This window comes from Melopsittacus undulatus, chromosome 4 (assembly GCF_012275295.1).
Source record: "Melopsittacus undulatus isolate bMelUnd1 chromosome 4, bMelUnd1.mat.Z, whole genome shotgun sequence".
In the NCBI taxonomy this organism is placed as follows: domain Eukaryota; kingdom Metazoa; phylum Chordata; class Aves; order Psittaciformes; family Psittaculidae; genus Melopsittacus; species Melopsittacus undulatus.
The window spans coordinates 106,443,150-106,467,384 of record NC_047530.1 but is presented as its reverse complement, the minus strand read 5'-3'; the positions used below and the strand labels follow the sequence as shown (position 1 = coordinate 106,467,384).

At 43.6% G+C, this 24,235-nt stretch overlaps 1 protein-coding gene across 2 annotated transcripts; it reads left to right on the top strand.

The window, feature by feature from the left end:
• The first annotated feature begins 2,826 nt into the window (after window positions 1–2,826).
• On the top strand, window positions 2,827–23,878 carry RGS10 (regulator of G protein signaling 10). Of its 2 annotated transcripts, none has more exons than XM_034062564.1 (5): window positions 2,827–2,943; window positions 9,106–9,224; window positions 10,668–10,754; window positions 16,936–17,079; window positions 20,623–23,878. In XM_034062564.1, exons 1-5 carry the CDS (start codon window positions 2,895–2,897, stop codon window positions 20,767–20,769), a joined length of 546 nt encoding a protein of 181 aa, XP_033918455.1. In that variant the 5' UTR covers window positions 2,827–2,894; the 3' UTR covers window positions 20,770–23,878. The 2 variants fall into 2 exon arrangements, with proteins under 2 accessions (XP_033918455.1, XP_012985847.3); XM_013130393.3 differs by lacking the exon at window positions 2,827–2,943 and adding an exon at window positions 3,559–3,838.
• Window positions 23,879–24,235: the final 357 nt, after the last annotated feature.

The following is a 24,235-nucleotide window of genomic DNA, read 5'->3' as shown; positions in this document are numbered from 1 at the left end:
TTGTCAATGGGAAACTTGCTCAACTTCTATCAAAATTGCTAAACCTGCCCCCATTTAGGGTCATGAGCAATCTAAGGTTCGCTGCCACACAACATGCCAACAATCCGTGACTGTACAAAACAGAGCAGATGTGAGGCTCTCAAAAGCCTTTATGTTCAGTTTTCAGTGAACTTTTCTACTAGAACATCATTGAGTAGTGCTGAAATAGATGCAGAATGTAAAATAGATATGAAGATTTCATTGACTCTGTATCTCTTTCAGTTTTAATGGTATACAGTTCCTGAGATGGAAGCACAATGACTTGGTAACTACAGAGTGTGTCTTCTGCTATGTGTTTCCTGGCACAGCATGCCAACAAACTAATGTTTGACAGCTAAAGATTATCAAACAAACTTGTGGGTTTTGTTAGCTTAATAATTTTTAAGGGAAGCTTTCCCCTCTGAAATTAAGGAAAAGCTGATAAAAAGGTTGTGATGCAAGGCCTAAAAATCAGTGTAAGCATGTATATTTGGCATGTGGACAGTGGTACAAACTGAAGTTGCAGATGGCTGTATGCAGTTATTGCCTCTTATTTGTGGAAAGAGACAATTGAACAGATGAACCACGCTTCAATATGTCCACCAAATTTACCTGGAAGGAAAATTCCCTCATGTCCTGGCTTCTACAGGTCGATCCTGAAGGTCAGGTTTAGCAGTGTATGAGTGGAGCACAAGTGCACAGCTGGGTTCCATGGCGCTTCTTGGAGACACCATCAGCGGAGTACGCACCGTGGGCAGAGCCCAGTCTGCAGAGATCCTCACCTTTCTTATGTACTTCCATCTCCATGCAGTTAAGCTTTCAAACCACCCCAGTAACCTGTTGTGTCGGTACATTAGCTGGAAGGTGATGTAGCTGGTTGAGGGGGTGCTGGTTCTTAGCATTTAAAAGCAAAAACTTTGGACTTTGTGACCTGATTCATAAAGAACAATAAAACTTGGTGCTGTCTGTACTGCTTCAGTGTAAGTGTACTGCCCTGAAACACCTGACAGGAGTGAATATGGCTGAAGCACCTTTCAAAGCTCATGTCCAAGCTATCTCCTCCCCAACCTGTGTCCCTTACCTCTCCCATGGTTTTACCTCCATCTCTTCTGTGTGCACAGAAATGCCACTTGTGCTCCATCCCATCTGTGCCTGTCCCACGCATGAGCTGGGATGTTCCACATGCAGCTGTTGAGCAGTTCCCTCAGCAGCATAGCAAACTTCTTTACAAACCAACCGCAAGAGCCAAGAAACCTGCACCAGCTCACACAGCTTTTGGCCTTGGACCGAAGGCAGGAGTCCAGCGGTGCGCAGGCCAGCACTCTTCAGCTGGAAGGCATTGTGCTGTTGTTTAGTTTGGAAGCACAGATGCAGTTTGTGTTCAGCGTTCTGGTGTCACCAGCTCCCAGGAATGAAGTCTTGGCCTTGTGCATGTAGGCGGAAAATATCCATACGTGTCAGTGAGACGGGAGCCTGTCCAAGTTCCCTTTGTGAGCAGAGCATCAATACATAAACGTGTTACCCTGCGTTCCGAGTGGGATTTGGCTTTAGGTGGAAATCAGCATTGCCTTGTCTGCTAGCAGTGATTGCTGCGACTTTTTAGGAATCAGTGCCATTTCCAGTGGGATTTAAGCACTCCCGTTGCCTCCCACCACTGTTCCTGAGATAATTGTCTGTCAATGGCTTACAATTGTGTCAGAATTACACAAATTTCTCGCTCTGGCTACATGCTGGATTTTTATGAAATATATTGGTAAAAAAAAGTTGTTTCTGAAGGTGAAAACACCTTTTTGAAATGGTAATTGTGCTTTTCCTGTTATTTCCTATTGAGAAACAATTGTTCTTCCACGTCTTTGAAGAGCAAAGGAGCCCCCCCCCAGCACACGAAGGTTGGTGCATCTGTTTTGGTTAGAAAGTGCACAGTGTCATCAAGGCTGTCTCAGGAAGTGGGTTTGTTTCTTGCACCTGCTCAGCAAACACTTTATGGTGTCTGAATGCTCATGGAGGAAGCTGCCCGATGAACAGGAGTGTGATGAAAGGAGCAGATGGGGGAGCAGGAGGCTTGAGCCTGGGGCCAGGGAGGAGGAGGGAGAGATCGAGATCGCAGCCTGGTTTGTGTTGGAAGGGACCTTAAAGCTCACCCAGCTCCAACCCCTGCCACAGGCAGGGACACCTTCCACTGGAGCAGCTGCTCCAAGCCCCTGTGTCCAACCTGGCCTTGAACACTGCCAGGGATGGGGCAGACACAGCTTCTCTGGGCACCCTGTGCCAGCGCCTCAGCACCCTCACAGGGAACAGCTTCTGCCTAAGAGCTCAGCTCAGTCTCCCCTGTTCTGGCAGGTTCAAGCCATTCCCCTTGGCCTGTCCCTACAGGCCCTTGTCCCAAGCCTCTCTCCAGGTTTCCTGCAGCCTCTTTAGGCACTGGAGCTGCTCTCAGGTCTGCCCTTCAGGAGCCTTCTCTTCTTCTTCCAGGCTGCCCCAGCCCAGCTCTCTCAGCCTGGCTCCAGAGCAGAAACAGACATGGGTGAACCGAGATAACGCTGCTATTTGAGTGCAGGGCCATGGGATCAGTGGGGAGGGCTGGCAGCGGTGCTGCAGACAACGAGACCCCACCGCTGCACGCCTCCCTGGCGGTCCGGGTGCCTCACGGGGCCGTGTGAACGCTGCTGCCCCGCTCACCCCGGGAGGAGCCCGGCCCCATCTCCAACCCCAGCCGCTGCCTTCCCACCAGCCCCCGGAGCTGCTCCCCCTCACGGCGGCGGGGCCGGGGGGGGGGGCGGGACGGGGCGGTGCGGGACCCGCCCGGCGGGCAGCGGGGAAGGCGCGGTCGCCCCCCTCCGGCTCCGGGCAGCGCGGGGCCGTGCGGCCGGCCCGAGATGTTCAACAGGGCCGTGAGCCGGCTCAGCAGGAAGCGGCCGCCCTCAGGTAACGGGGGGGACCGGGGTGAGGGCTGGAAAAGCGCGGTCCTGCCGCCCGTTCTCACTGAGGGGAACCGGGCGAGCCCAGCCCCTCAGCGCGGCCGGGGCCGCTCGTCTGCTGCGAGCTCTGAGGTACCGCGGCCGGCGGGGCTGGACCTACCCCGCGGAGAGGGCTCCCTCATGGGTCCCCTCACTCCTGGCGCTGTCGGGGGTCACGGTGAGAGGGGCACCGGGCACGGCGGAGGGGGAAGCGCCGCTCCTCCCGCCCCGGCAGCTGCGCGGAAGAGGGAACTGGAGCCCGCTCATTGTGGCTCATCAGCCGCGGGTTAATTGCGAGCCGCTGCCTGCGCTGTGTGTGTTGGCGAGGCAACGGCAGAGAGGGGCGGTGGTAGCCCTGCAGCGGCCTGGGGAGAGTTTGCCTTTGGAGGGAGTGTCTGGAGCTGGAGTTACTGAGGAGCGATCAGTGCGGGGCTGACAGGCGTTCGGGCTGTTACTGGGCACCTCCTGGCGCCGTATCTGGTGCTGTGTGTTCAAAACGGTTCATGTATTACCACCAGAACAACAGAGGTGGAAGTCACAAACTCGGAATCGCCGTAAATAATACCAATCAGAAGTTACAGTCTTCCTGAGAAGAGCCAAATGTGTGTGTCTGGAGTTGGGTTTGGTTTCGGGGGTGATGTCTGGTGAACGCTTCCAGAGATGCTACAAAAGCGGAACGTCCCTTCGGTTTCCTTCCCCATAGTTAAAAGTGGAATCCAGCAGCCATCTGTTGTCGGAGACAGGCAGAAGAGGATGTTGAGGCTCGTGCTTCGGGCAGCCCTTGTATAGGGCTAAAACTCAGCTGCTCCTAGGAAAGAATTGGTGTGTGAGGACTCATCCAGTGCCGTTCGGATACATGGAAAGTAAGGGAATTTCCCCTTTTCAGCTGCTTAATGAAGCTTCCCACTGTTTCATAACCTTGGATTTATTAATTCCAGACTGGTGATTGTTGCTGGATGGGCATTGTGGTGGCTTCTAGGGAAAGGCAAGGTATACAGAGTACTTCTAAGGCAATAAGAAAGGTTTGTGGCTCACAGGTGACAACGGGGGAAATGCAGGTGGTGTGGTCAGTTCTTCAGGAAGAGATTGAGAAGGCTTTGTTTAACGTCATATGTTAATGCTTAAATATAGGAGTACGCTCATTACATGGTGCTTTTGTCATTTCTGCTGTTTGCATGCTGGTTGTCTTTAGTTAAGGAGCTTGTAGAGGAAGTGTATGTGCAGGTAGCACAGGCATCGAGGTGAGGGATGCACTCTGGTGAAGGGGGTGAGTCTGTGCTGTGTGATACGGAGCCACACAGCCCGGTCTATCAGCAGTTTGGGAATGGCAGCAGCTTGGGAAGCTGTTGTAGTGCATAGCCCCTCTGGAAGGGGGACAATCAGCGTGTTGAACTCGGTTAGCTGTGCCTTAATCTCTGAATGTCTGATGGGTTTCCATGTCTTTGTACTTGTTGAAAGCAAGAGCCAGAAGTGAGGTTTGACCTTCAAAGTTGTGTGCTTTGGTGTTGATGTTTTCTGTGGTTTCAGTCCAAGTTCCTGTTTAGAGAATGCAAGTCAAAGTTTGTCGTTTTTGACACCGGACTTCAACTGATAATTACAGTGTTATTAGTGCTGCACTTAGGGTTACATTGGCACTGGTGAGGCTGCACCCCAAATCCTGTGTTCAGCTCTGGGATCCTCACTACATGATCGACACTGAGGTGCTGGAGCAGGGCCAGAGAAGGGCAATGGAGCTGGTGCAGGGCCTGGAGCACAAGTGTGATGGGGAACGGCTGAGGGACCTGGGGGTTTTAGTCTGGAAAAGAGAAGGCTCAGGGGGGATCTTATCGTTCCCTACAACTGCCTGACAGGAGGATGGAGCCAGGAGGGGGTCAGTCTCTGCTCCCAGATAACAGGCAATGGGAGAAGAGGAAATGGCCTCAAGCTGCACCAGGGTAGGTTTAGACTGGATATTAGGAACAATGCCTTCCCCAAAGAGTAGTCAGGCATAGGAACAGGCTGCCCAGGGCAGTGGTGGAGTCACTGTCCCTGGAAGTGTTCACACACTGTGGAGATGAGGCCCTCAGTGCCATGGGTTAGTGGTGGCCTTGGCAGTGCTGGGGAACAGTTGGACCTGACGATCTTAAAGATCGTTTCCAACTGAGTTGATTCTATGATCTATTGCCTGAAAACAGCCTTCATCCGCAGTCTGATGCAGCAGAACTGTTGTGTGATGGGAGAAGGCAGCTTCTATATGATTCTTCCCTACACTCCAGCTAATGCAACTACCTACTTGTTGTCTTAGTGTAGGCTTCTCGTCTAAAGGAACAGTGCTGCTAATGTAAGGACTTAATCATTTACTGTGCATGTAGAAGCATCTGGCCACCACACATCATGTAAGAGCTGTGTTGCACTCGTACACTCAGTGCGAAGTTTGCTTCAAGCAGAGGCTCCGCAGCCTGCATGATGCTTGCTTTGTTGTCCTTCCCTGCCCCTTAGTTTCTAACCTGAATAAAGGACAGCAGGAAGTATAGTTACCATATTTATCGTCTGTTGTACAGTCCATGGGTTACTTTTACAGATATATTGCTGCAAGAACTGCCATTTTGTAATCCCCTTTTTGATGCTCAAAATGATCTCCAAGTTTTCCATATCAGCACATGCTGCCTTCCTCATTTAAATAATCATACTAATGTGCACATTTGGGTTATTAAACATCAGTATTGCGTGTATTAAGTAACTGTCACTAGATGATTTTAAGAGGAGGAAGTTATCTTTATAAATAGCACACAAAGATAAATAGCTTTCAGGAGGGTCGCTCATGTAATTACATTTACTGTGGCATTGCCTTCAAAAATGAATTGTTTTAGACTTTCATTAAATTCTGCCTCAGTGGAGGTATCATTTTAAGGTAATTTAGTACCGTGTTATGGGATCTGCGCTTGGGGGTTGGCTTCTGGAGTCATGTGTGGGGAAAACCTCCTCCCTATCTTCTGAGCTCTTAAAATAGAAGTCACACTTCAGATCAGCTAAATGATTCCAGCATGTGGAGTGGGAAGTTATGCTCCTAATTGGGGGCCACTTTTGTATCAGAATATTTTTCTCTGATGCTGTATTTAATGGGTTGTAATAAAAATATGCCACAGTTTTAATATCCTCATAAAGTTTCAGGGTGTTTCCTACTGTCATGTGTAGCCTATTTACATGTGTGCTGAAGTTTTATGGAGATAGCAAAGGAACACAGAGCATGGGGATTAATGGTAGTTGGCCTGGCGGGGGGGGGGGGGAGCCTGATCAATGCCATGCCCAGCACACAGACCTGAACCATCCTGTTGGCCTGTCCTTGGCATGCCTCTGGTCCATGGTGGTACCAGCCAGGTGACATCCCCATCAGGCTGTCTGGGGACTGCTCAGGACAAGAGCTGTGCTGCACTAGCTCTGGGTCTGCCCTGTATTGCATTGGCTCATTGAAACACATGCTTTTCAAAGTAATCATTAGTGTCCACTTCAAGTTTGGCTGGAAAAGAAACACTAGAAACAGAATCTCCCGTATTATGTCTAAATCCTATATTAAATAGGAGAATGGCCTGGTTCTTCAGGCCATGAGCAGCTCTACACACAGAACTGCCATTCTGTTCGCAAGTAAATGATCATACAAGAGATTGAAGCTCCTAGGAGGTAACCGTGTTCTGTTCCAGTGTACTTGGCTATTCCCACTGAAATCTCACAGGTTTTATGGAGACTAAATGCCCAGGCTCAGGTTCCTAAAATAAATTTGCAAGTGATAATCTAGAACCACATCCTGTTGCATGAGGGAGGGGAAAACTGAGGCACAGTTAACTCGCTGTGCTCTTGTGTTATGTATGAAGTCTGCAGTAGCAGGCTTAGACAGTCCTCAGGTTCTGTGTCTTGGCTTTTAACAGACTGTTTCTTATACAGAGCTTATACAGAGATAATATATATGTACATATACAGAGCTCATATGTGCTGCTTTGTAGGACAGTCTGCTAGTCCTTAACCAAAGGGATAAGATCTTGGATTCTGAGAGGTTTTGTGCAGGAACAGAGTCATGCATTCACTGTGTAAGAAATTTCAGGTTGGTGCTGTCTGCATCAGGTAGTGAGAGCAGGGCAGGCAGAGAAGGGACAGGAGTTACATTTGCTTGATTATTTTAGATGCTGTCCTTTCTTATAAAGCTGTATTTACTTAGGGCATCAGTCTATTACTCAGCATTAGGCAATGGGTATGAAATCCACAGCTCCAGAAAGTTTACCTCTTTCTCAGCTCTGTAATTTCTCCTGTACAGAAACCTGAACTTCTATCAAGGGAGAAGAGGAGATGTTAATTCATTTCCAGCAGTGGCCATCTCACTGTTAGAAAAACAAATAGACTCTACAGGTCCCTACTAACCAAAACTCAGCAGGCTTTGCTGTCACGCCAGTATAGTGTAGGGCTTTAACCTCAGCATTTATCATTCTAGCTACCAGCTGAAAAGGGTATCTGATAATATAGCTCTGCATAGGTAATTTTTGAGATACTTGCTGAAGATTAGTTTCATGATGGAGGAAGGGTTTTTAACAGAACTTAAGCAGAAGTTATGAAACTCCCTATTTCCAATAAGTTTGTAGGGAAAAATGAATATATTGTAGAATCCCAGACTGGTTTCGGTTGGAAGGAATCTTAAAGCTCATCCAGCTCCAATCCCTGCCACAGGCAGGGACACCTTCCACTGGAGCAGCTGCTCCAAGCCCCTGTGTCCAACCTGGCCTTGAACACTGCCAGGGATGGGGCAGACACAGCTTCTCTGGGCACCCTGTGCCAGCGCCTCAGCACCCTCACAGGGAACAGCTTCTGCCTAAGAGCTCAGCTCAGTCTCCCCTGTTCTGGCAGGTTCAAGCCATTCCCCTTGGCCTGTCCCTACAGGCCCTTGTCCCAAGCCCCTCTCCAGGTTTCCTGCAGCCCCTTTAGGCACTGGAGCTGCTCTCAGGTCTCCCCTTCAGGAGCCTTCTCTTGTCCAGGCTGCCCCAGCCCAGCTCTCTCAGCCTGGCTCCAGAGCAGAGCTGCTCCAGCCCTCGCAGCATCCTGTGGCCTCCTCTGAACTCACTCCAACAGCTCCACATCCCTCTTGTGTTGGGAGGACACAGGACTGCAAAGGGGTCTCACAAAAGCAGAGCAGAGTTCTGTATTTGTTATAACAATAAATAGAATTTGTGTTGATTACAGAAGGAGCTTTTTGCACCTTTCCAGTGTGCAGTGACCTGATGTGGAGCTCTTAGCCTGACTGTTCATGGCCTGTACTCCCTGGGCATTTCATGAGTGAGAGGAAAGGAAGCCAAGTACCTTGTGTCTGTTCTAGGGTTTATCAGATAAGAGGTAAAATTCCTGCAGTTTTTGCAAGTAACAGGTTTTGTGATGGGTAGCCAGCAAACAATTTTTTTTGCATCACCAGCCTTGGATGCAGCATAATTCAACCAAAACTCAAGGTTTATCCCTTCTGTCCTGTGTGTGAAACCTGGCTGACAGGTAAGGTGTGGGCATAGTCCTTATAAAAGCAGCATTTCAGTGGACTTGAAAACAGGGAAGCATAAATCCCACCCAGATACCACTTGCCCAGTAACAAGTCAACTCAGCTGGACTGAGGCTCTCCTGCCATCTTTCTTCCCTTTAGACTGGTTAACATACTGCACTTGGTCTCCCAATAAACAAAGCATTACTTTTCTTTCTCTCTTTGCCTTTTCCTAACCTCCAGTGGTGATCCTTTTCTTCAGAATACATTTCATGTGTGTGACTGCCCAGGATTTGCTTTATAGAAGCCAATGACATTAACAGTGCCAGAACGAAAGAAGCAAATGGTCCTTTTACCATGCAGGCTGCGGTCACTGTGTTCTGCAAGCAAGAAAAGCTGCTTGAACTCCTATAAACCAGTGACAGCACTTACTTACATGCTCATGAGTTATAACACTGCAAGGCATTTCTGCCTCCTTACAGGCAAAGCAGAATTCAAGTATGTGTGTGTTTAATTTCAGGTTTATGGTGTTTCTTTTAAGGAGAGCAGCTGTAATCCAGGGGTGCAAAGGACAGTGGGGGAGACATGTATGTGACATGTATCACTTCTAACTAAAATGGCTTTTTTTTCCATGTTTTTTTCCAGAGATAAATGACAGCGAGGGGCACCCAAGCAGCAGCCACCAAACCTTGAAAGGAACCTCAAAATGGGCTACATCACTGGAGAGCCTCCTCGAAGATCCAGAAGGAGTGAAACGATTTAGGGTGGCTATATTAACTATGGATATTTAAATAAACTGAAATTAGGATTTAAAGCTGAATTAAGTCTCAGGGTAAATGGTTCCATTGCTGTAAGCACATAGGTGTTCATCCTTCCAGATATGTACCATGAACAGATGGGCAGAATTGGAGCTGTGGCACTCACTGGGCTTCTAAGGTAGTGCCTTTTGCCCACTGCTACTGCAGCTTGCTCTCCTAAGGCAATGGAAGACTTTTGGTTGCATCTTTCTAATTGGATCTATCAGCTGTTACAAGGATTAACAAGTTACTGTTGGATAAACTACAGTCCTTGAGCCACTGATCTCTTTTGCCAGGCATTAGTTATCACTGGGGGCTGATCCTGCACTCTTTAGTCTAATACATTGTCCTTAAGCAATGAGTTATCACTAACAGCTCCTGAGCTTGGTAACTGTGTGGCTCTTACTCTGTTGCAGCAGCTGTACTGAAGAGAATTCCCATCAAGTTTACTACAAATCGTGGATTGGTACAGCTCTAAACACAGGCTTGAGGCTTAGTTGGGTGAGGGTGGTGAATTGGTTTTTCAAGGCCTTCTTGCCATACTAGCTATAAGAATAGGAACTACCTACTTGAGTTTGCTTTTGCCACACCAAGAACTGATAAAATACACTGGGATAAAATGTTTTACTGCCAGACTGGTTTGCAAAGTGATGTAAAATAGAAGCACAAACCACTTGGATTTAGAATTCTTAAGGAACAAGAGTAATATTGGTGCTATTTAATTCTTGGCTTTACTTATTTTCTATTTTCTAACACTTGAAAGAGAAAACTGACGATCTCAGAGCTATAAATATTTCAATCATGTTTTATAAAGAGATTTAATACAATTTTTTTCTCATTTTAAAACATGCCTCACTTCTGGAGAAATGGGCTTTCTTTAAGCACTGTCTAGAGAACACAAATACATCTTCTGCTTTAGTTTACTTAAATGAATTGCCAGTGATGATTAGAAACACTTTTATTTGTAGTGATTTTGCTCATTAAAAATCAGAAAGAGACTAGATGAGAGTCTCAAGTGATCTGTGACTCATTCAAATAGTTCATTATGTTCACCTGCTAATGAATTAATGTATTTTTGGATTTCCCTTTGAGTAATGACTGTAAAATCACTTGAGTTATTTAAGGGAGACTGAAGAAGCTCTTCTTGTTAGTTACTGATGTGCTCTGAGGTTAAATGTAGTTGCTCATTCTCCTGAAATGCACTTTCAGAGCGCTCAATAAGATTGTTCATTTGTGCCTCGGTAGCGTGCGGATGCACTAATGCAGTGGTTCTGTTATACAACACTATGGAAACTCATACCCTGGTAAAGCTAAGCCCAGGGTCTAGTTTTAATAGCTATAGTAGGAAGAGAGAAAAGCAGTTGAGAAATTGGATCCTAACCTTTGTTTATTTGTTTTTCTCTTCTCTAGGAGTTTTTAAAGAAGGAATTTAGTGAAGAAAATGTTTTGTTCTGGTTAGCATGTGAAGAGTTTAAGAAAACACAGGGGAAAAAACAGGTATGTTTCCTAAGTAAGCTCTACTTGTCAACAACTTCCATAGCAGAGCTGAAGCTGTAACATTACTGTTGCATAATGTGCTTCATGTGAGTGTGAATAAATAGATCTGAAGGAATTGCACTGAGATCGCAGTGGTGGGATTGTTTGGAAACAAAATGAAAACAAAATGCTGGAATTGTCACGTTTCCCATGTTATGAAAACTGAACTTTCTGTTGTTGCTTGGGAATAGCTGAAGGTTTCATTCAGGGATGTTGCATCATCTTGCTTGAAAATATAAAGATGTTTCATTCAAGACTTTTAGTTAAAGCATAACAGCTACTACATGAAAATATACACCAGTAGAATGTTTTAGTGGAACATAAAACCAGCAAAGTGTTTTACAAAACCAACATTACAAGTTTTGCTTTATCAAGTTACAAAACAAAAGAAATTGAGGGTCCATTTAGGCTTTTTTGTTTAAATATGTATTCAAATTAAATACAATTTAAATATGTATTCAAATTGATACCTGCAATTGATGTCTGTAGAGGATTTCAGTTTTATGAAAGCTGTATTTCTGTAGTAGAAAGTATTCTACTGGAAATTCTTCAACCAGCCACCTCTAGTAAGTTTTTTCCACTGCTTAGACCTACATTTAGATCTACATTTAGGTCCATCAGGAGCACAGAATCCACTTTCACATTTAGGCTTTGGAGCCTATGGAGTCAGGCCTAAGAGATGCTGTGCTTGGTTTGCTTCTTTCTGAAAAAGTTTTTGTGATTTTTATTATTTTTGAGAAATTCCAAGTTTATTTGACCTTTGAGATGAGGTTTGTGTGAGAATGGAATGAACTAGTTTCGAAACTCCAACTGAGCATCACTGTCCTTGAGAGTCAGCCTCTCAAATGCCGTAAGCCCTTACCTTTAAAATCCCACCTTTATACTTTTCACATGTGTGCAGCTCTTGTTGCCAAAAGGAACATTTTAGAAGGCTACAGGTGCAAATGTACAGCCCCTTTTGCACTCTTCTGGCCAAAATAAGTAGAGTACCATGAGGAGTTGAGGGTGGGAAGATGCCACTTAAACCTGCTTCAAATGGACCATGCAGACTTTGTCTGTCATCAGAACTGTCAGGGAATAGGAATCAGGTGGGAACTGGGCTCCAGGGGTCAGTATTCTTCCCTGTGAGGGTGCTGAGGCGCTGGCACAGGGTGCCCAGAGAAGCTGTGGCTGCCCCATCCCTGGTAGTGTTCAAGGCCAGGTTGGACACAGGGGCTTGGAGCAGCTGCTCCAGTGGAAGGTGTCCCTGCCTGTGGCAGGGGTTGGAGCTGGATGAGTTTTAAGGCCCCTTCCAACACAAACCAGTCTGGGATTCTGTGGTTATAAAGTGCAGGCATACCTCTCCTAAGGTCAGGCAAATATTGTCAGCTGAAACTGTTTCCCACTGCACTTTCCTGGTTTTCAACAAAGCATATTTTTGAGAGGGGATTCTACTTTCTGTAAATATTCTCTATGTTGCACTGGAAAAGCATCCCCCTCAGAACAATCTGCTTGTCTCAGCTGTGAATACTTTTTGGTATTGAAAAATACATAAAAAATACAAAAATAATATTTTTTGCAAGAGGAACATGTTCAGATTGACTGTGCTCTTTGTCATGTTTAACAGTATTTCAGATTTGATATTTTAGCTTCTTCCCTCTATAAATGCAGATAGGAACAAGGCTTTGTGTTATACAGGGCTGATGTTTTTGGTTTGTAGGCTACCTAGGGTCCTTGCCTTTTCTTGATACCCCTTGGACAAGTATCAAACTGCGTTTTAAAATGGAAATGAAAATGGGAAGTCATTCTTTAAGCTTCCCCAATTTGCAAAGGGATAATGATCTCTTGGTGAATAATTTCCATCTTTTTAGCTATTTGAGGATTGCACATGCAAGTACAGGAAATGATAAAATGAAATATAGAGATAGTGGCCTAGTGATTCTTGAATGAATGGACAGAGACTTAACTAGGTTCCATTTAGCTCAGTTATTCGGTACCCATCATTACACAGCATGGTCTATCTGGAGCCTAGAACTGCCAAAGCTATTGTTGCTGGTTACAATAAATGTGCTTTAGAATAGCACAGACTTGCAGTAAGTTTTTATAGCTGCTTCTTATGAATGGCCTTGTTTAGATACTTTAAAAAGCTAGAAGCACTAAACCCAGAAATCTTTTCAGTGCTTATAACAGCACAAAGCATGAATTTGTCTTCTGAAAGTCTCTTGCAGAAATCACTTTGTATCTATCTGATGTGAGCAAGATACTCTAAAAGCATCTTTTTATTTGTTTTATAACCTGCTTCTCATTAAAGCTGGTTTACCACAGAAACTAGCTCATAGACACTAAGATGTTTGGTCAGATGAAGCTGAATTCAATTTAACCTAGACTGAATGGCATTTTTAAAACAAAAAAATAAACTTTTCAGTACTTGACATGAGAGTACAAATGTGTGGGATTTGTTGGTCGGTTTAAACTTGCACAAAGGTGGCTACCTGGCCAATGGATTAGGTATCATAGTTCCTAGTGTTATTGTTACCCTGTCTGTGTCAGCCTGCAGTATTGTTTGGTTTTGTGTAGAGTGGTGTACCATTAGGTTGGTGGGATCAGTAAATGTTCTGTCCTTCCCTCATGTCCTTTCTGGTCTTCACAGGTAGATGCAGGCTCTGCTCCTGCTTTCTGTTTGTTGCAAATGGTGTTAGTGCTATTCTAAAGAAATATCTTGGGACTTTCCTCAAGACTTTACTAAATTTGGTTCAGTCTTTAACGACAGTCACGCAGGCTCTGCCTAGAAGCTGACCTTATCAAGCCAACACTGGCAGATCTGGTACAGATACATCTCTGTTCCTTTCCTCTTGAATGTGTGCCACTATGCAGCTGGACCTTGGGACCAAAGGGAGTGCTGGCAAGAAGAAGCCAGGCTCTTGATTGTTGTGTTGGCTCTAGGCTAGTGGTGAGAATGCTAGTCAGAAGGCAGAAATGGAGTTCAGACCAGACTACTCCATGAGTTTGTGTTTGTTTTCCTGTTTGGGTGAGCTAATACGAAACTCATGCTCATTTCAGGAAGCAGGGCAGGTTTTCAGCATCTGCATCAGGGCAGCAAGCAAAGTACATCACTGGTCTAGGCAGGTTTTGGATTCAGCCTATCTTCTTGCAGCAGGAAAGCACAAACTCCTCCCCTCAGCTCAAGACACATCTTTGTGGTTTAAAAGAAAGGATATTCCTTTAAAATTGAAGTTAAAATAGAAATGTTAATGTTTAGTGAAGACTGAGGAAGGAATTGGGTCAAGTCCACTTGTAGCAGTGAGCTCTGCTGCCACCCATATGGTCCTCATCTTGGGACACATTTAATTATTGAAATGGGAGTGGTGGGGCTAAGGGAATAAAATTGAGCTTTAAATGTTTTATTGGAGTTAGTCATATGCTGCTGCGTTTGTGACTGTTGATGAAATAAACAACATGTCCATTGTGCTACTTCCCAAGGTTTAAATGTTTCTTCTCTTGCAGCTGAGCTTTAAAAATAAATTATAGATTGTAATAAATGCTTCAAACAACAGGGAATCTTTACAGCTGTTGCTCAAACCCATCAAAATACCCATGTCAGGCTTTGGAGAGAACAATTTCTGAGCAAACTATACCTATTCAAGAGTTTCTTCTGCCATTTCCCATGTGGAATGTGGCAATGGCTAAGCAGGGTAATGCTGCACAGCTGCTAACTGCTGGAGTCTGTACTGATGAGCATCTGGGACTTCCATTCACATCATTTGGGAAGCACACATGCTTCAGAGCTGAGTATGACCTTAGGAAAGGAAGTGGGAAAGAGGACTGTATCCACTTGAAATAGCGAGGGGGAGTTCTGTAGACAGAACTTTGTACTCCAAATGGGAATTTGGCACGGATGCTGGGGTGAGACACAGATGTGAGTGAAAAGTGCCAGAAATCCTTTAATAACCACCTGTGAACAAGATCCCAGTTTAAGTGTTGTTTAAATTCCAGAGCAAGAGTCCCGTGTGCTGGGGCATTAGTTTCAGGCTGACACAGAACAAACAACGCCAGCCACGGACCAGGACCATTGCTGTCTCTTCCGCCTGAACCTGGCTCTCCCTGAATGTCATTTGGGGGTGTATTAACATACTGGTTTATAACATATATAGCTGTAAGTTTATTCTATTTAAAAACGTAATTGCAGTTAAACTGATGCTCTACTACTGAAGCATAGACATAGCAGTTGTTCCATGTGCAGCAGAACCTGTAATGTTTAGTTGTACATTTCTGTATTTCCCCATTACTGTAAGGTCAGGTCCCCTGTGTCTCTCCAGCAACCCCTGTCTCTATCACAGCTCTTTCACTTCCTTTCTTTATCATTCTTCCCCACCAAATCCAGAGATCCTTCCCATTTCACCAGCCTCTCACACAATTCTCTTGCTCCCCCCATGTTCTTTAAACTTCTTCACAGTACTTCTAGTTTCATGTTTCCCCTCAGGCCTTCCACTACTCCTGTACAGTGCCCAGGTTGCTTCTGTGTTACTTGGGCAAGCAGCACCTTGTGTTGTGGCTAATGTGAAGCTATGTGTGCACAGATTAAGCAGCAGCTAGGTCTATGTTGGCAGTTCAGGCAGAGTAGATAACTTTTGAAGATACACTGCAGCTTTTCCCTTGGTGTACGTGCTGCTTTTCCTCTCCCTTTCTTTTCTCTCACCACCCTTTTCAATTGAATCAGTAGGAGGGTAATTACTTCTCAGTCCTTTGCCCCCCCTCTTAGAGACGATTAAAATTGGACAGCAGGTTCAAAAGTTATTTAGGTAGGGCTGACAGTCAGTAGTGTAATAATAGGTAAAGGTACCTTTACTATGTCTGTATCAAGGTATTAACTTTGCCAGTTAAACTCAGTCTTACCAATTGGATTAAGTGCCCATTTAGAATAGACACAGCTGACCCAGTCCTCCCTGCTCTGTGACACTGGAACATCATCTTAAACACTTCATTGTGACCCAGTGCACCTGACACATGATCTACCCATCAGCTGGATAATGTGTTTTAAAAAGGAATACTGGAAATACATGTTCCCTTCAGCAGTGAGAGAGTTAACTCTTTAGGCCTTGGGAATTGTCAAACACATGTAGCTTTTCTTCTAATTGTCCCCAAATGTTGATTCTCAGCTGTAAAACATTAAAGACATTCTGACTCCTTCATGGGCAAGGGTTTAAATGCTTCCTTCTTCAAGCCCACTTCCCATCAAAAATACAGCCCTTTAGTTGATGCTGGTGTGGTGATGTAGCTGCTCATTAGATGTGCCATGGGGAATGATGATGAGTACCCATGGCTCAGGATTGTACAGTGTGTGCTGCTGCATGGGGCTGGTCTTCAATGTGCAGAATACAGATTGCAGAAGGGAGGCTTGGCTTTCTTATCTAACCTTCTGGTCAAGGGGGAGCTTGCACTGAATTTCAGAGGATTGTGACCACTCATTTGCTGCTTTGAAGCTTAAAGATGCTAGCTTGGGTCAAAGTGTTATCACTATTACTGATTTATCAAGAGAATGCTGAAATCAAGGTAAACACTAACAAACAGCTTTATGTAAGTCACACCTATCCTTATTTATCAGCTTTCAGAGGCTCTCAAGAGTCTTATCTTTACCATTAACCAAGCTCTTGGGTTTCTTTAATCATGTAGTCACTGTTGCATGTGAGCTACCCTGAGGTAAAAATGTAGTTACGAAAGAGCATGTAGTATGGCAGTTATCTAGCAGTAGCATGGATTATACACTAACTTTGTTTAGTTTTGCCTTGCAGTAAGTTTCCACATTGTTTTCTTCTGGGTTCCTTGAGCATGTTGGTTATCTATTAGTAAAAATATTCTTCTAAATACTGAAGACAAGGCCTGCTGTTTCACCAAAGTGTTGAACACTGGTTGCTTCCACTCATGGCAGTGCAGGAGTTGGCCTGGGAGATGTTTTCCCTCTAGTACAAATGAATAGACACAAATAAGCTAACCTATGTCTTTTTGTTTTGTTACTTGTTCTCTCTTGTAATTTAGACTATGTTTTGATTTTAGGAACTGAACCTCAAGAAATTACTTGGAGCAGTCTTCAACAAAGCATGAATTATATTTGTATGAGCATATTCCCCCACCAAATAATTCTTTAAATAAATGTGTCCTTTTGCAGATGCAGGAAAAGGCTAAAGAAATTTACATGACTTTCCTGTCCAGTAAAGCTTCCTCCCAGGTCAATGTTGAAGGGCAGTCCCGTTTGAGTGAGACCATTTTGGAGACACCTCATCCTCTCATGTTTCAGAAGCTCCAGGACCAGGTAAAATTATTTTCTTCAGTGTCTTTTGGTTTTGTCTGCTTTTAATGGACTCTGCCTTTTAACCATAAGCTAGTGTTGGAAAGTTGGGAATCTGATTACTGCTGCTTGTGGCATGGAATGAATAAGCACACATGGAGCTGGGTTGCTTCATACTGGGGATATTAGTGCAGCTGCTTCAAGGATGGATACACCATACCCAAGGTTTCTGGCTCCATGTAACTCTGACTGATCAGTTAAGAGTCTTGGCACAACCATTCTAAGCCAGTTCAGGACTTTCCTGGAAAATTGGGTGAAGTTTTCTCCCAGATTCCTGTGCCAGTAGCTTGAGAATCACCCAGCTGACTAACTTTGTGCCTACATTTTCCTGTGTATTCACTTGCACTGAGTCATTGCTGGTGTTTGTTTCCATAGTTGCCACTGGTTTCCTTGAGAGATTCTTCACTTTGCTTTGTTTTGGTATTTATATTGATATGAATATAATGCAGTTTCCTAAAAAGCCTCTTCTGTAACACACAGAACTTAAGAGCAGTTGGTATCTGCTTTGCTTTTTCCTGTAGAACTTGGGAGGCCTGGTACAAATTAAGTGGCATTTTGCAGGCATGTCTTTTGGTGGTAAATTTCCTTGTTATTTAGCTTATTTTAATGCCTAAGTTAGGAAGTGAGTCACTCTTATCTGCAGCTTTCCAGCACTTGCAGTCTGTACTGCTTTTAATTTCTGTACCATCCTCAGGACTACCTGTGTTTTCCATTTGGCTCTTTTGTGGAGAAAGAGCACTCTGATTTAAATAGTGTTTTTGACCCAGCTCACATCAGGTATTGTATACATTAGCTGGGCACTGGCTGGGTCAGTGGAATTGGTCTGAGGAGCAAAGACTCTGCTGTCTTTCAAGCAGGTTCCAAGTCATTAGCAGTGGAAATGTCTGAAACTCAGTTTCAATGTGAAGAAGCAAAGTTTTTCATGGAAGAACTTCTGACTTGGGGGAAAGGAAAGTGTTGGTACATCTAAGCACTGCCCTTCAGCATGAGTGGTTACGAAAGTGATGTTGAAGAAGACCATTGGAGTTCAAATAAATGAGCATGCACATGAACAGCCAGAGATCAGTAATACCTGAACTGGAAACATGCTAGACCAGTGGTAGAGGAATCCCACTAGTGTAGAAAGGAAGTCTGTGAACTTCTAAAACCAAATGCAGAGCATCTATGTGTTGTTGCAGGTTTCCACTGCTTGAAGCTTCTATTTATTGCTGGTAGGTAATAATAGTTCAGGAAGAGTTATAGTCTTCCCTAGTTTTCAATCCTTATAAACGTATGGTATAATAGTATGGTATAATTTGTTCTCTAAAGAACAGTGTTAACTACTGCTGGCCCTGTGTGTCTGAAGCATAAAGCAGGTTCAGAGACCTGCTGATTAAAATGGGTCTACTTGTTGGGTGTGTTTGTGGGATGTGCTGATGGGATGACCTTAAACAAATAGCTTGGAGGCAGTTGTTCATCCTGAATGGTGTTAGAATGATTCATAGAAATCTGTAGATTTCAAAATATTTATGAGTTTAAATGTTCCTGCTCCACAGAGGTGATGAGATGAGAGGAGGGAAAAAGAGAATTCTGCCTTTGCAAGTGAAATCTGTCTGTTCTGTGCATTTGGTTGACCAGACTCCTGCAGATTTTGACCTTAGTGCTCTTTCTCTCTGGGAGATGCTATAAATGACACTAGGAAAAAGAGAGGTCTAAAATTACATTGTAGTTAGCCAATGGCAAGAGGTGTAATTTGACTTTACTTAACTGCGTTGATTTGGGTCTACATCAAGAGGGTGTTTGGGGATTTTTAATCTTCCAATATGTAGCTTATAAAGCAAGATTTCCACTGTTTTAAACATGAATGTAACTATTAGGATATGTGAACAAGCAGTGGTTAGTAAAATGCTTCATGTAATTTACTTGCCAGGAGGATATTTCAGCAAATGCACAGATAGGAACAGTCAAGTTTTGTGTGTTAGCCTTTACCTGTCCAAATTCCTTGTGGACATGAAATGAAAAAGCAGTTGGAGATTATGCTACCCTGGCAGTGTTCAGGGCCAGGTTGGACACAGGGGCTTGGAGCAGCTGCTCCAGTGGAAGGTGTCCCTACCCATGGCAGGGGTTGGAACTGGATGAGCTTTAACATTCCTTCCAACCCAAACCATTCTAGGATTCTATGCTTATTACTTCTTTCCCTCCTAACAGTTGTTTTACCCAGTTGTACTTTCAGAAATGAGGCCTGTAAAGGTAAAGCTCCAGTTATCCACACGTGGATTATCCACTCATGCAGGTCACAATCCAGAAACAAGTCTTGGAAATTTAGTTACTCTGAGTGCCATAAAATGTAATCAGTCACGAAGCATGACTCACAGAGACTCTGCCACTGAAATAATAGGCAGAGGATGATGTAGGCTTTGGTTTTCCTCAATTATAGTTTTGAGGTTTACTTTTTCCTTCCCCTCTTTCAAGTCCAAGCTAAATATAGTCCTGACCTTGACACCTGAACAGATTCTGAGCTCCTCTCCCAAGCCCTTTTGTTTTCAGAGAACTCCAAATGAGTTCTAGGTTTTTGGTCTTTTTTTGTCTGAAGTGGGTATAAATAGGACAGAAAACTGTTATATTGAGGGATGAGCTTAAACTCAAGCCCAGGAGAGAAAAGTTATACTCGGCGCTGACCTCAGGCTTCCGTGCTGGCTGTGCCCTGGCTATGAGAAGAAGGGCAGGTCTTGGCATAAGTTTAATCCATCACTAACTTTAAGCCGCATTTTATCTGGCAAAATCCATCTGTACCAGATTAGTTCTTTGTGGCAGGTACCTGCAGCATTTCTGATCTGGCCTGACACCAGTCCTGGCATTTGGTTGGGTAGTAGCCTAAAAGGGATGGGAAGATCAGGATAAGCTTAAGAAACATGAATTAAACCAGTTGTTTCAGTCCTGGATTCAGTTTGTAGTTTCAGTATTTGTGTAAATTATTTAGAGGCTTTTCTTAATTATCCAGTGCTGTGCATGTGTAATGAGCTATTCTGTAATGCTCAAGAGCAGCTGCAGTCAGAGGGGTGCCTAAAAGGTACCTTTTGTTCTTCATCCCTCTGAATATCTTCCAACTGCCCTGCCAGAAGGAGGCCCTCACTGGGTTTTGCTCCTGGTGGCTCTGCAGCCTTAAAGCTGCAGTGGAAGGGGACCAGGTAATGTCCTGGCTTGTCCACTTGTGCAGTTATCTCATCATCAGCTGTAAAATCCTACCTGACATGTGCCCTCCCACCTTCACTGTCAGGTTTTCAAAGCTGGCTATTGTGAAAATCTTATATTAATCTGAATGCTATAGAAAAGAGTGACTGTAGAACCTACAATATGGTTTGCTACATTCAGCCCCTTCTGAGCGATTGAAGTGTGTTTAATGTCATGCTTTTGAGTGGTGCTTTAGTACTAACACAACAAAAATACATTAGAATTGACATATTGTCTCCACTTAAAATCTAGTTTTACTTAGGTCATTGTTTTTGTGTTTTTCCCCCCTCTTACCAGATATTCAATCTCATGAAATACGACAGCTACAGCCGCTTCTTGAAGTCAGACATATTCCTAAACCATAAGAAGTGCGAGGAGCAAGAGGAGAATTCACCAGAGGCTCAGACTGCAGCTAAAAGAGCATCAAGAATTTACAACACATGATACGACGAATCCCTTCAGGAGGAGCAATACAATGACTAAATTACACTCAGGAACAGTCTAGGTTTATAGCAGTTGCATTTAGGGCTTGAAAAGCTCAAAACCTTCTTAGGAGATACTTACCTTCTTAATTGCTTGAACGACTAATTGTTTTTGCATGATAGCTAATAACAAAGCGCTCATGGAAAGACTGTTTCCTACATAAAAGGCTGAGGTATTCCTCCATAGCATGAATTGCATTTCATATTTCACAAGCTAAAATGCTTTCAGTTTTTGTATTTTCTTTTGTGAGGCTTCATGATGATGAGAAATGGGAAACAGGGTGCCTGGATTTCTATTTTTGCCTTGTGATTTTTATTTGTGACTGGGTTTTACATCCTGAATTGCTGGGAGAAGCTGCTGAGGAGTAAATTGCGCATTACTTTGTGGATGAGTCATTCCTAGCAAACTTAATTATGAAGGGACATCATCTTTCAGGTTAAGCTCAATAGAATCCAATCCCTTCCTATGTAACATTGTTTCTTCAAGGTGATACCTGTTTTGCTTTGCCTTTATTGTTGAATCAAACACTTCTCTAGTAATGATTTCCTCGATACTTTTGCAGTAGACAGTCACCATCTTCAGAGGATGGGATAACCTGTATTCCCTTAGGAACAAAAGCACTGATTTCAGCAAAGCTTGACCAGGGCACATCCTGCGTGTCAGCATAACATCAATGTCAGATGTCTGTACAGGGCAGCATCTGGTCCCTCCTATGTCTCCTGAACAATCTTGCTCTGTGTAGCAAGAATACTTTGGCAAAGGACCAACCAACAAAGTCTGGCTTTGTTTTACTAAAACCTTTCTACTAAAATCACCTTGCCTGATTTTGTTTTCCCAGAGAATTATTTCAGGGTTTCCTAATGCAATTTTTGAGAGCTGCAATGGAACAGGGTCTTGACATTGTGGTTTAGCCCTTTACACCGAGTTTGAGAGGAACAGGAATTTATTCCTGCTCAAAGCAGTCCAAGGTGAAATGATGGTAAAGGAAGACTCTCCCAATGAGCCTTCCGTGTTGTCCTGGGGCTGTGTCAGAGCTGCAAAACACATTTAGGCATACAATTTTTCATGTGTTCATATAGTTTTGAGTTAATTCACTGCAGCGTTGCTAGATTGCAGTTGAAGTTGGGAAAGCCCATTAGTTATGTGCTCTATTTCCAAGCTTCGCAGTGTGTAGTGTAGCTGTTTCACATTCCCTCATTATTTACTCAGTTACTTTTGCACTGCTTTCCTTCAGTGTTAGTTGATGTGCCAGCTAATCTAAATGCCCAGTTAGCTTTTGCTCATTTTATAGTTCTTTTTCATCAGAAAGGCCAGGTTAGGGGTTGGAACTGGATGATCTTAAAGTCCTTTCCAACCTTAACTCTTCTATGATTCTATATGTTTTGTACGCTGCTGTTGCTATCAAGGTTTTAAAACTTAAGCCTAGATTGTAATTTGTGAGGCTGCAAGCTCACTTGGCAGACTTGATTATTTCTTTTAACTCTGAGTCACTCTTGCAGGTAATGTGTAAAGGAACTTGTTTCCATGGGCTTTTTCCTAGTTAAGAGTGCTATGCTAAGAGTGGGATCACGAGTTCTGATTCTTCCCTCAGAGCTAAATGGCATGTTTGGTTTAGAAGATCAAAGAAGAGGTCAGTGCCTCCATATGCATGTTTTAAGGTGTAGTCCTTACGCACTTAATTTTCCCTTTGTGCTCTCAAAAACTTAATGGTGAAGTCCTAATCTTCCTTCAGGCACTTTCAGTAGTATTTGATCTCATGCTTAAGTTGTATTTTAATGTTTTGCTGTTTAGGAAGGAGGTAAACCCATGCAGGAATCCTTTTGTTGGGATGGGGCTTAGGAAATGGGACCATCCAGTTCTGGACTTGCCAACTATTTGTAATCTCAGGATTACCTCTTTTGAAAACTCACTGTAATAACAAACTCTTAACTCCTGCCACAGCAGAGGATGGAACTTCTGATACCACTGAAGTCCTTGGGAGTGGGCAGCTTAAACACATTTAGGAGTTGGGATTTGTCTCTTCCCAGTAATTGCAGCAAAAGTCTTAGTGATACTGAAAAATGCAGGATGGGGACCTTCATGGGGAAAACCACAGAATGAGCTCTTACCACATTCATCACATGGATGCACAGTAGATTAATTTTTAATCATATTGATTTTAGAAATGCACGAGTAAGGGAGAAGAGTCTTTGACTAGCATGTTTTAAAATAATAATAATAACTAAACCCAGAAGCTGTAGGAACAATGGTGGGGCATTAAAGAGAGAAAATACTCATTTGTAGCTGCTTATGAACACCATTTTCCTTGGCAATATGCTCCCTGTCAGGTACTGCCTTATTTGCTTGTTAAGAGCAACTGCCCCATAGTAGACACAAAGGTGCTTTACACTACTACTGCTAACCAAAAGTTACTCAAATGAAAATGTATTTTTCACAGCATCTCAATGCTTATGGTGTTTATTTCAATACCTCGATGTTTCTAATACGATATACCTGAATCCACACAATTCTAATCTTTGAATTGCTCTTTTGCAAAGTTCACTGCCCCATTGACGTGTCTTTGTAGTGTCTGGTTTTGGTTTGGTTTTCAGAAGAAAACTTGTGAGGTGCAGGAATCAAAGGGTTTTTCCTATTATCTGTATTTTCCAGTGAAAGAGCAATCGAAGTAAAGCCATGCAAGATGTCTGTAGTTGCAGCATGTATATATGTGGAGAAGGTTATTTTGCTTCTGTTGATATTCTCACTGATCAAATTTACCCTATGAAATAAGTGACTTTTTCTGTACGTGGCATAGAACAAATCACACAGGAAAAGAACTGAGTTTCCAATAGGTAACTTGTGCATTCCAGGAACAGCTGCAAACATTGCATTGAACCTCAGACTGTAAGTGCGTACTCAGAGTTGCTTTGACGTAGAGATTAAAGGTAGGATCTACTCCTGTTCATAGAACTCACACTAAAGGTCTGAGCACAGACAGCAAGCAAGAGAAATTTTGTGCCTGATTGCATGCCTTAAACTCTACCCTGTTGTGTGTTTCTCAGCTAAAAATTAAAATATCCTACAAATACACCAAATCTGTGCACTGGCAGTTGTTTTATGTTTGAACACAGTTTGGGACAAGATTCCTTCATATCCCATTTATCCCATTTTCTGCTTTCAGTCCCTGTTAACATGGTTGCTTATATTCTGTCATAGTGTGTTTTTCTCTTGGAAGATGAGATTATACACAGTCGGTTTCACTTCTGAGCGAGCTGTTAGAACAAAGAAAAGTCACTCAAACAACAGAAGATGCTTCTTGCACCTTCTTCATCTCCTCCCATTTCTTTGTTCCTGTTGCATTTCTTCCACTGTGCTTGCTTCAAGTTGATACAGAGAAGGAGGGCTTGAAAAACTATAGTGAGGGAGAAAGAAAATGGTTTGAATATTC